Source organism: Canis lupus, chromosome 6 (genome assembly GCF_048164855.1).
Source record: "Canis lupus baileyi chromosome 6, mCanLup2.hap1, whole genome shotgun sequence".
Classification (NCBI taxonomy): Eukaryota; Metazoa; Chordata; class Mammalia; order Carnivora; family Canidae; genus Canis; species Canis lupus.
Window position 1 is genome coordinate 52,798,802 of NC_132843.1, and position 12,299 is coordinate 52,811,100.

General features: G+C 33.3%; 1 protein-coding gene across 6 annotated transcripts in view; it reads right to left on the reverse strand.

Annotated features, from left to right (window-relative positions):
• KIFAP3 (kinesin associated protein 3) overlaps positions 1-12,299 on the reverse strand; it is a 157,299-nt gene that overhangs the window by 45,782 nt on the left and 99,218 nt on the right. For all 6 annotated transcript variants that reach the window (XR_012032990.1, XR_012032991.1, XM_072830539.1 and 3 more), the window contains 2 exons: positions 8,818-8,916; positions 3,089-3,174 (listed from right to left, as the gene is read on the reverse strand). Coding sequence is in view for 4 of the 6 variants with exons in the window: in XM_072830539.1 (XP_072686640.1) it covers positions 3,089-3,174; positions 8,818-8,916 (185 nt within the window). In the remaining 2 variants the exon portion in view is untranslated. The remainder of the gene's footprint in view (positions 1-3,088; positions 3,175-8,817; positions 8,917-12,299) is intronic.

Consider the following 12,299-nt stretch of genomic DNA (forward strand, 5'->3'; position numbering starts at 1 on the left):
CAGAGAGTGACCATCATGTGGTAGATGCTTCATATTTTCTCTAACCTTAATAACTCTCTAATGCTCAGATACATCATTGTAAACCAAATCTTCAAAAAGTTATAAGTGGTCTGTGGTTATTTAGCAGGTGAGAGAACTAGAATCAGTGTTATTTTAGATGCAATACTCCATTAAACCAAGTTGCCACATCAGAGAGACCAAAAGTTGAATATAAGATTAGAACCCCTACCCAAGTGAGAAAGGGAGAAAAAGTTTTGGGAAGAAGCTGCTTCCAGTGGTGCAGCTCCTTACTATCAATCTAAAACTGAACCAGGGCCTGACTCCCATAAGTGTATAACAGCAGAAAGGTAAAGAAACATTCTTCCAGCAGAATATGGGATGGATGTTTCTAGCCCTTCTATCGCTGTAGACCACTTCTTTCCTCTAAAAAACTGAGCTATGAATATGACTCAGTTGAGTAGCACAACAGGACTTTTAAATTACATAATTCACACAGTAATATCTTTATATTTTCTATTTAGTAAGTTTATTATTTCTAAATATCTTTTCAGATTAAAGTTTTCTAACGTGTGAAATGAAACAATCCAAAATTACTTGGCATCATATCAAGTACTTACTTTAAGTCTCATGTAGAGAGTCAGAGAGAGATTAAGTGAACCTTCAGATTACTTGTTCAGATTTCTTTTTATACTAAGTCAAGTGATCAGATAGCATCTTAGGGAGACATATAGAGCTAGCTGATATATCACCAGTTTCATTTTGCCGATTACTCTTCTTTGAAGACCGTATCAACAAGATTCTTTGTAAACATAATAACCTAAATAATTTTCCTTATTTACATTATAACTGATCAGGATTTATAAATTCCTTTAAGGATGGTAAGAGAAACAAAGTAAAATGAGTATTAAAAATGCTCATTGGATTTAGAAAAACGAAGGTCAAGGTGACTTTAGTGAGCACCATATCAGTGTAATAATGGAGGCAGAAGCCAGAATTAGTATGGGTGAAAGGAGGATGAGAGGAAGTACAGAAATGAAGAAAGTATATGTAGACATTTTTTTTCAAAACACTGGTTCTAGAGAGAAAGAGAGAACTAGGACAGCCATCTAGAAAAAAAAAGGTAGACACATGGGGAAAATTCCTGTTTAAAATGAGACTGTAGCCCAGAGATTAAAAATAATTGGGAATAACATTTTTTGTACCTTATATTCATATTGTATACTAAATATTTTTATAATAATAAGCTGGCATTTTAGAACTAGAACTAATTTACATTCTAAACCCAACATGCCTAATGTGTAAATCTAAACATTACTGCCTTCCACCTACCTTTTCTCAAACAAGAAGGTAATTTTAAAAGTATGCTAAAGGCAATCCATAACAAACTGACATCTTTTTTCCTTTCCTCATCGCTTAAGGTAAGATAATCATAAATAGAACTTTAATAAGTCTTTAATTCTTATACTATATATACTTTATATACAAAACTGACATTAATCATCTCCTAGGAAATAGGATTTGAGGGGCACCCGGGTTGCTCAGTGGTTAAGCATCAGACTCTTCATTTCAGCTCAGGTTGCGAACTCAAGATCCTGGGATCCAGCCCTGTGTCAGGCTCTATGCTCAGCAGGGAGTCTGCTTGGGATTCTCTCTCCTTCTGCCCCTCTCCCCTATACTCTCTCAAAAATAAATAAATCTTAAAAAAATAGAATATGAGACATGAAATTATTCTCTACAAGAAATAAACATTCTATTTACAAACCCCGTGACCAGGGGCCTACATGTATGAAACATCTTACTGGAGCAAGAATTTAATACGTAAAATTTCCTTGTTTTAATTTAGAGATCAAAGCTAAAATGACAATGTACTCATTTACTTTAAAACCTGTAATGATAGGGGTACCTGGGTGGTTCAGGGGGTTGAGTGTCAGACTCTTGATTTCTGCTCAGGTCATGGTCTCAGGGTTGTGAGATCAAGACCTGAATTAGAGCCTGCTTAGGATTCTCACTCCCCCTCTCCCACCTCACGTGCATGCTAAGGTAAAAAAAAAAAAAAAAAAAAAGTTTAAACTAGTATGATATGCTCAGATTCAAAGCAGATCATGTCAATTAAGATCAATTTCTGAAATAAAATGCAGGAAATTGATAGGAAGGTACCTAATACTGATTGTCAGATTTCATAATGAAATCATTAGCACAAATGCCAACTTAGAGAATTTGTAATAAAGTTGTTAACTGATTCTTTAAAATGTTATTATGATCCTTTAAAAAGCATGCTAAAATCTGAAAACTACTGAATAGGCTATATTCAAGAAGCATTTTACAGAATGAGCCAAAATAAAAAGTATAAATCCAGTTCAAAGAAGGAAGCAATCAAGTTGTGTGCAGCACTATATGCCATAGGTGAAAAAAACATTTAAAGTAATCTAGTATATGGCATGGCACCATATGTCTGATGCATGGTCCAAGTCTAGGCAGAAGACTGTGGTGGGCAACATGAGCATAACTTCCGAAAAAACTATACACAGAAAGCAAGTTTCTATTTCAGGACTCAGATTACCCTTCTGATTATATTCCTTCAGTTATATATTCTTTAAAAAGTTCTACAGTCATGAATAACATGACTTTTGTATGTTTCATCATTTCAAAGCAACTTACAAAACAAGTGCATGGATATGACAAAATCAAATTGAAAAAATAATTGCTATAACATGACTTATTAAAAAAGCTTAATAGCCAAATTGCAAAATTGAGTGTATCAAGTTTTGGTAGAAATTATCATCAAACTCCAGTCCCTATGCAATAATTTCTCTGAAAAACAAATGATTCTGAGATTACATGCAGACCAAACCTTAAACTCCGAATATGTATAAAACCGCTTTAAGGAGCCTAAAGTTAAAAAGTTGAAAGTCAAAGATCTTAATGTTTAAAGAATTAATGAATTTAGTATTACTGTATTTTCAGAGATTTATCAAAATATAAGTTTGCATTTACATGAAATGCAGAGTTCTAAACAGATGTATCAAGTCTTCTTTTTTCTCAAATGAAGACCACTATTATACTTTGCATAAGAAGCAAAATTACTTACCGCTATAATATCTAATGTATTATCACAGACTTTTCGGATTTCATTATTTTTATCATGCATCAGATCTATGAGATATGCTGGGGCCTCTGAATAAAAGTGGTTAAAGATACAAACTACATTTGAGATTGAGGCTATTTAAGCATATTAGAAAATCCCACATTTCTCCAAATTAAAATTCTGCCTTGAAATCTAACTTCAAATTTTAAAGTAGAATCATTAATAAAAGATGACCAGAAACATTTAACATTTAACTTGTTTAAAAGATAGGGAAAACATAAATAAGAAAGAAAGAAAAATAAATAAAAATGGGTAAGGAAAGGGAGACCGAACATGAGAGACTCCTAACTCTGGGAAACGAACAAGGGGTGGTGGAAAGGGAGGTAGGCAGGGGGTGGGGGTGACTGGGTGACGGGCACTGAGGGGGGAACTTGATGGGATGAGCACTGGGTGTTATTCTATATATTGGCAAATTGAACACCAATAAACAATAAATTTATAAAAATAAATGGGTAAGGAAAACAGAGCCAGTAAATCTCAGTACAAGGTCCTAATTTTTGAAAACATGAAAATAACTGAAGAGGGAGCTCTAGAGCTGCACAGCTATAAAGCTTTTTTGATCAAGCTGGCCCACCAAGTTCAGGAAAATTAATTTCACATAAAAATAGCAACAGAAAAGAATCACAAATGCTATGTACAGTTATTATGAGAAAGACATTTTCATATATAAAATGGAAGCTGTACCCTTCCAAGTTGTATTTCTTTTTGAAATACAAGAATTTAAGAAAACAATAGAATATGTGTAAAAGAACAATATAATAAATTAGTAAACTCAAAGAAATAAAATAATTCATGAAAGAACCAAAAATAAAAGTAAAAATTATTTCAAATATATAAGAACTAAATTTATAGTAATACATGAGTAAACAAAAACAACAGATAAAACTGTAAGAGAAATGAAAGGCAAAAGGAAGAAAATTTGTAAAATTTAAAAATAAAAAGAGAAAATATTAGAAAATGGCAAATATTAAAGATAGGCAAAGAAGATCCAACATAATAGAGATTCCAAAGAAGATAAAAAAAAAGCAATAAAACAGAACAAATACTAAAAACTGTAATTTAAGAGAACTTCCCTGAAATTAGGTGGGGAAAAAAGAGAACTACATATCGAAAGATCACATTTGATACTTGGAAAAATCAAGCAAGTATTGTCAACATCTAATAAAACAACTTGGCTTAAAAAAAAAGACATTCCTCTGATGTTACTGGCAAAAAGATCAAGTCATTCATTTTTAAAGGAAAAAAAGTAAATTGTCATCAGACTTTATGACAGATACCTATAATTAGCAGACTACAGACTTCACAGTGGCATCAACTCAGGCAAGAAAACAGTGGAAAAATATCTTTCAATTGCTGAGAAAATAACTAGCAATCTAAAATTCTATATTCTGCTAACTTATTATTAAAGAAAAGATGCTAGTTATTTTCAGATAGATATATATTTTATTATTCATAGATATCCAATTAGCAGTATAAGAATATAATTATGAAAGAAAATCAACACAGAGAAATAGAGAAATGGAATTCAAGAAAAAATAGTAAACAAGGGAGTAGGTCAATATATTATAATCTTAAATAAGCACCTGTTCTTAAAAGGCAATAACTGAAATAATTCATTTTAAAATGTCAGAAAAATGTTCTAGAAATGAGGTTAAATTATTATACTGGATAGCAAGTGACTGGAAGATTAGACTTACAAGTAGAAGGACACAGTCCTTTAAAATCAGAGAGAGTACTTGTATTGAAATTTGGGTTTAACTCCGGAAAAGAAATTGAATAGATAAATACGTAGGGGAAAGGGAAGAATAAAGAAAAGTCATCAAGAAACCTCAATGAATCTACTAAAAAAGGCAGTGAAGAAAAATTTATCTCCAATACAGTCAGTCTTGGTTAAAATTGTATTTGAAACAGAAGTCACAGGTTTCTACCAAGAAACTTTAGCACATGTGTACAAGCAAATGACATTCTTTGTAGCACTGATTGTAATGACGAAATAATTTTTACAAGTTTTTTTTTTTTTTTACCAAGTTTTAAAGCAGTAGCAAAGACGAGCTTAGCCCACATCTTCTATGCATCAGTGCTACTTACTATTTTTAATGGGGGAAGAAAAGGATATATTTAAAATACAGAAAAAAATACAGAATGATATATTCTCAGAGAGAGTCCTAAAAGGACCAAGTCAAATTTAGCTTCTTTTTCATTTTGCAATTTTGGGGGTTGTATGAAAATTAATTAATTTCATTCTGTTAAAAATTATATCAAATAACGATCAAATTCCCTAAATTTAAAAAAAGGAAAAAAGAAATAGCTTATTGCCTAATAAATCTCTATTTAAAAATTTTAAGTATATCAGTCACACCAAGAATCACAGAAAATGCTTAAAATTATGGCAAAATATTTTAACCATCATTTATAATTATGTGACAAAAAATAACAAGATATACTTAAATGTCATTGACATCAACAAAAATCTTGGATTTTGAACACCAAACACTGGGCAAAAACACTTTAGCAATCTTTATCCAATCTTAAGGCATGGATGGAAGCATCAGGTCTAAGTGGAATTCCTTGATGCTTTTCTAAAAATTTTAAATCAGCAGATTTTTTTTATCTCCCAACTCCTCCATTATCAACATTATATTATTCAAAATAACTATTTAAAAAGTACTCACTTCAGATCCAATGGCTTAACAAAAATTGAACTTGGAAGAAAATAAAGTTACACTGAGAAGAAAAATCAAATGGAAGTTGTCTTAATACTGTGAACTTTGATATTAAATGTACTGAGAGTACATTTTAAACAGACCAGGGTAGAGACACTTATTCACTTATGCACACTTTCTCACTATATACTACCACCTGATTGGTACTAAAAATATTTCATTCTTCTTTAGTCCTCAGAAAAACACCTATGAGATGACAATGTAAACAAAAGTTGTCTTTCAAAGAAGTCACCTAGGGAAGCTACGCTTTCACATTAATGTTTTCTAACATGTGTTTCTTACAGAGACACTCAACTCAGAAAAGCATATTAAAGTTTCTGAGAAGACCCTATAGCAAGAAAACCTGTTTATTTTATTTTATTTTTTTTTATTTTTTTTATTTTTTTTTTATTTTTTTTTTAAGAAAACCTGTTTAATTCAATGTTTTCCCAATTCATTTATCACAGAATCTTTTTTCATTAAACAATGATTAATAAAAAGATGCTCCATGGAACACCCTGGGGAAAATGAATTCATTCCAATGACATTAACACTGCTCAAAAGAATGTATTGAAATTTATTTTCCTGAGAGAGTCAGTTTATAAGCCACATTTAAAAAATATTGCTTTGTCATAAAAGAAGCTCTCTCTAATGTAGCTGTTAAGGCAAACAGTATTTGCATTTTGACAGCCCATATCAAAATGAGTATTTCTCAGACTTGTTATTCTTCAGACTTGAATCATGGGAGATTTTATATGGCCTCAGAATTTAATCTTGTCCTCAAAAGCAAGGCAATTTCCTCCAAAGATGATACTTAAAGCATGTGTCATTGGGTTTGAATGTAACATTGAAGGATTTGCAAAATGTTTTGAACTATGGCCCAGATCATTTAAAACAAAAACAAGGGCAGTCCAGGTGGCTCAGCAGTTTAGCACCGCCTTTGGCCCAGGGTGTGATCCTGGAGACCTGGGATCGAGTCCCACATTGAGCTCCCTGCAGGGAGCCTGCTTCTCCCTCTGCCTGTGTGTCTCTGCCTTTCTCTCTCTGTGTGTCTCTCATGAGTAAATAAATAAAATCTTAAAAACAAAACAAAAAAACATTTTCCAAGGTATTAATTTAAAAGGGCATTAACCATTAGCTCATGTGTTCACTGACCAAACAAGTACTAACCACATGCCATGTACTGTGTAAGTTTTGATGATAAAGGTGAGGAAGACAAAGCTGGTCCTTGAGCTTGAAGAGCCCAAAATCTTTTGGTAAAAACAGGCATACAAATACACAATTTAAAGGTCTTTATTGAAGGTGAAAATAAATTATTTCTACTGGGAAGGAGGGAGGCTTAACTGCATTAGAAAGGCTTAACTGAGAAGATAGGTTATAAATCTGCCTTTGATGAGCTGGAGATTATTAGGGAAAGAGACAAATGTATTTGAGGCTGCTAAGGCACACAAAGAGGCAATAAGATGCATCCTGTCTGATATGATGAAAAATTTTGGTATGCTAAGAAAAAATTGTGTATTGCAGAATTAAAGGGGGAATTTTGGCTGTTTCCTTCTTTTTATAAATTTATTTTTTATTGGTGTTAAATTTGCCAACATATAGAATAATACCCAGTGCTCATCCCATCAAGTGCCCACCTCAGTGCCCGTTACCCAGTCACCCCCACCCCCGCCCACCTCCCCTTCCACCATCTTTAGTTCGTTTCAAAGGGGGAATTTTGGGAAAAAACGGTCAAATTAAATTTAGATTTTTCACATGGGTAATGAACAATTTTACCAGTGGAGTTCAAAAGTAGATTTTTTTTTTTTGCACACAAACAAGCAGGCCACCACAATAATACACACACAGACACAGAACACACACACATTCAGCTTAGATATCACTTCCACTGTCAGCATTTCATGACATCCCCAGATTTGGTTATGTATTCTCTCCTATGCCCAATGCACATACCTTCATGACATTAATACACTGAATTATAATTTTATATTTCTTATTCACTTGTCTCTCTCTCCAATTAGATTATAAACTCCTTGAGTACAGGGATTGACTTTTTATATATATAGCACTCAAAAGAATATCTGTTAGATGATTAGAACTTGACAAATGTTTGTATTATGAATGACTGATTAGGTGTAGTACAAGAGACAGGCACAGAATGTTCAGTTATGAGACTGGGTAGATGGTACTTTTATTATCCACTATGAATATAGAAGATAGACTGTTCAAGGTAGGGTACTGACATTATCGAGTATCCCTTCGAATGTAATAATGATAAACTATCACTTACTAAGACTACGTATCTCTGCTGGAAACACCTATAGGCACTGCAAGTCCATTAGTACTCACAACAATCATATAAGGCAAGAAGTATTCTTTTCATTAATATTATGGCCATTTTATAGATGCAAGATTTTTATGCTCAAGGGAGGTTAGATAACTTATCCAAAGTCCTGCAGCTTTTAAATGGCAAAAGGTAAGTTACAATTCAGACTATATGATTATAATGCTCTATGGATAGGTAGAAGACATCCAGATGGCAGATAGCAACAAATGCCTGGAACACAGAGAGAAATTTTGAAGATATTAAGTACCTAGCATATAGTTGGTAGCTGAGGTCTTGGGAACAGATGTATTTTCCCATGTAGAGTGAATAATGGTAAGACTGAAATAGTACTAAGGATGGTCCTAAGAACATCTGATATTTAAGTTAATAGAGAAGAAAGTTCTTACATGTTTGTTAAGTTCTTAGGAATCACAGCCTGACAAGTTAATAGAATTGTTTGCAAGATTTTACCTATATACTCATTTGGGGTCAACAACTTCCATGAAAAATACATTGCCTTCTAAAATTATTTTGAAGTTTGATATTTCCTACATTATTTGAATATAGGCTAGGAAAAATACCTAAAATGCATCTTTTCTGAGAATGTGAAATATCATTATCTATTGTAAACATTAAAAGGATACGTGTTTCCTTGATTATGACATCTCTTGTGGCTTGGTGGAAAACCATCTGGTAGAAGACGTAAATTATCTGACACACAAATTCATCATCTTCTTGTTGAGCTGAAAGGAAGCAGAAAACTTCAAATGAAAGAATACTATAGTTATATATAAAACTGAAAAACATTGACTGGAATAGTGGAGAATGAAAAAACCAAAAGTGACAGGAGACAGGTAAAGACAACCAGTTTACATTATTTACAGTACATGGGTGGCATATACCATTTTTATCTTTATTCAGTTATTTTTTAAAAATTCCATGATGATGACCATTGAGGAAACTTCTAACATATTTTCAAAAGTTTTAGTAGTTTTGGTTACTGTTCAATTAAGTAGGTTGTCACTCTGAAATATAAATATAAAAAATAATATTTTGAAAAAGAGAAATTATATCAGCTCTGAGTTTAAACCAGACTACTTGGGGATCCCTGGGTGGCGCAGTGGTTTAGCGCTTGCCTTTGGCCCAGGGCGCGATCCTGGAGACCCAGGATCGAATCCCACGTCGGGCTCCCGGTGCATGGAGCCTGCTTCTCCCTCTGCCTATGTCTCTGCCTCTCTCTCTCTCTCTCTCTCTCACTGTGTGCCTATCATAAATAAATAAAATTAAATTAAATAAAAAAAAATAAACCAGACTACTTGACATTGTCTCAAAAGATCAGGTTGTATTTAGGAAGAAGAACTGAAGGAGGAGACTGGTTTAAGAACATTGTAACAGTGCTTTTCTGTAACTCTCACTCTGTTCTGCCAACAGACATAAAGAAACTATTAAATTAACTTCCATGTCCCTAATGTGAAATGGCAACACTTACTAACACTTATTTTTTGGGTTTTGTCAATCATAGGATTTTTAAAACTATTCTAATTTGTGAAATAAATCTGGTTCTATATTTTGTATAATATTGACTTCAAATGAGAAAAAAAGTTCCTAAAAAAAATTGCACCTTCTAAATTCTAAGTTTTTGGTAGAAAAACTATTATGAAGAGGTATTATTCTTGAATAATGTTAATAAAATTAAATTTTACCTATTGTCATGAAATAATAAATTATTTGATCAAATTTTGATCAAATTTTTATAACAGTAAAAATAATGTTATATAATCACAAGGCTAATTAACAAATGTTTAATATTATACAAAGAATAGTTTAACAGAGGGACGCCCAGGTGGCTCAGCAGTTGAGCATCTGTCTTCGGCCCAGGGAATGATCCTGGAGTCTCAGGATCGAGTCCCACATTGGGCTCCCTGCATGGAGTCTGCTTCTCTCTCTACCTATGCCTCTGCCTCTCTCTGTGTGTATCTCTCATGAATAAATAAATAAAATCTTAAAAAAAAAAGTTTAACAGAATAACTTATGTCCACCGATTAATATGTAATGAAAAAGCAAATACTTATAGAAATCTAATTTTTAGGTACTGGTCATGAAATTTGATTTACTAACAGTTTTTTGTCAATTTTTGGAAATAGTTCAATGATACCCGTTGATACAGATTTATAGGTCAACAGAGCATCTAACTAGCATGTAGAATAAATTGTGGGCCCCTGAAAGTCCAAAGGATTTCCTCCACCCACTTGCTAATGTAGCATTCTCCCAGAATACTTGGGCTAAAATTCTATTACTCTCATGGTATACAGTGTTCCCTCACTTAACCCTAAGGATTTTAATCTTGAAATATATTTCTTTATTTTATCATTGTAGTATAGTTGATATATGCTCTATTTATTTCAGGTGTATAGCAGTGACTCAACAATTCTATCTGTAACTCAATGCTCACCACAATAAGTGTAGTCCCCATGTATCTCTATACATTATTACAATATTATTGACTATATTCCCAGAAATCCATGCATTTCTTAAAAAGAGAAGTATATAGCCTCTGCTTATGATAACCTCATGGCAGAGAACATACAAACATAGTAAAACATTGTGAACTGGCTCTGTCAACTTGCTTTATACATATGTTAGCTCTGTGGAACAGCAATTCAGGAAGACAAGCCATTTGTTTCAACTTTTTCCAACTCATCATAAAATCCTCATTCTCAATCTGCCAACTACATTGCTATCACGTATACCTCCCAACTACCTCTCCTTTAATTATTTTTAATCTGAAAACTCCTGGCTATGAGAAGGGTAAACCAAGGTAAATATCTTATACTATATGTAGGAACACTTCCAATATGGCGGTATTATCTCTAGATGACTTATTAAAATGCATTATGTTAAAGAATTTACAAATCAAATTTTTAAAATTCAAAACAGAGAAATGGGCAAAATACTTAAAGGAGTACTTAACTTTATTAGCCCTAACTAACTGGCCAATAAATACAAACAGGTACTCAATTATTAGTCATTAGGGAAATGCAAATTAAAAACACTACTCTGTAGGCTACAATTAAAGAGACCAATAATGTCCAGATACAGTGGTGATGTAGAAGGACTGGAACTTTTTGCACATTGCTGGTGGGACTGAAAATTGGCACAACTACCTTGAAAAACATATTGGCACTATTCACTAAAGGCAAACATATGCAGACTCTACAATCCAACAATTCTAATCCTAGGCATATGTTTAATAGGAATGAATACATACATATATTCACCAAATGAAAGGTTTAAGAATGTTCAAGGAGCATTATTTATAATAGCTCTTTGCCTATCAAAAAACCAAAAAAAACCCAGGGCGCCTGGGTGGCTCAGTGGTTAAGCATCTGCCTTTGGCTCAGGTTGTGATCCCAGGGTCCTGGGATCGAGTTCCTCATCGGGCTCCCTGCAGAAAGCCTGCTTCTCCCTCTGTCTTAAGTCTGTGCCTCTCTCTCTCTGTGTCTCTCATGAATAAATAATAAAATCTTTAACAATAAAATCAATCAATCAATCAATCAATCAATCCCTAACCCAAATGTGAGACTAATCTGGAGACAGGTCTATAAGGAAGTAATTAAGGTCAAATGAGGTCATAAGGGTGGAGTCCTGACCTAATAGGATAAGTATCCCTATAAGAAGAGATACCAGAGTGTTGTGCTTGTGCTTAAGTCCACTTGTTTGTACTCTCTGCCCTGTGGGGATGTGATGACACATTAAGAAAGTGGCCTTCTGGAAGCCAGGAAAAAAGGCTCCATGAGAAACCAAACTGGCTGATACTTTGATCTTGAACTTTTCAGCCTCCGTCTGGTTCTCTATGAGAAAATAGACATTTTTTGGTTTAGGCCACCCAACCTATGGTATTTTGTTATGGTAGCCTAAGTACACTAACACAAAGTTCTAGAGAACTTGATGCTAACAGAGTAACATTAGATCCAGATAGATTTTGTATGCAATGTGGAAAATAATGAATCCTGGCCCCTCAATAACAATATAAAAGTCAGAGAAAAACTCTATCCAGGCCTGTAACTGTACTGTAACTATAGCCACTAAGGCTAATTAAATTAAAATTAAATACAAAATTCAGATT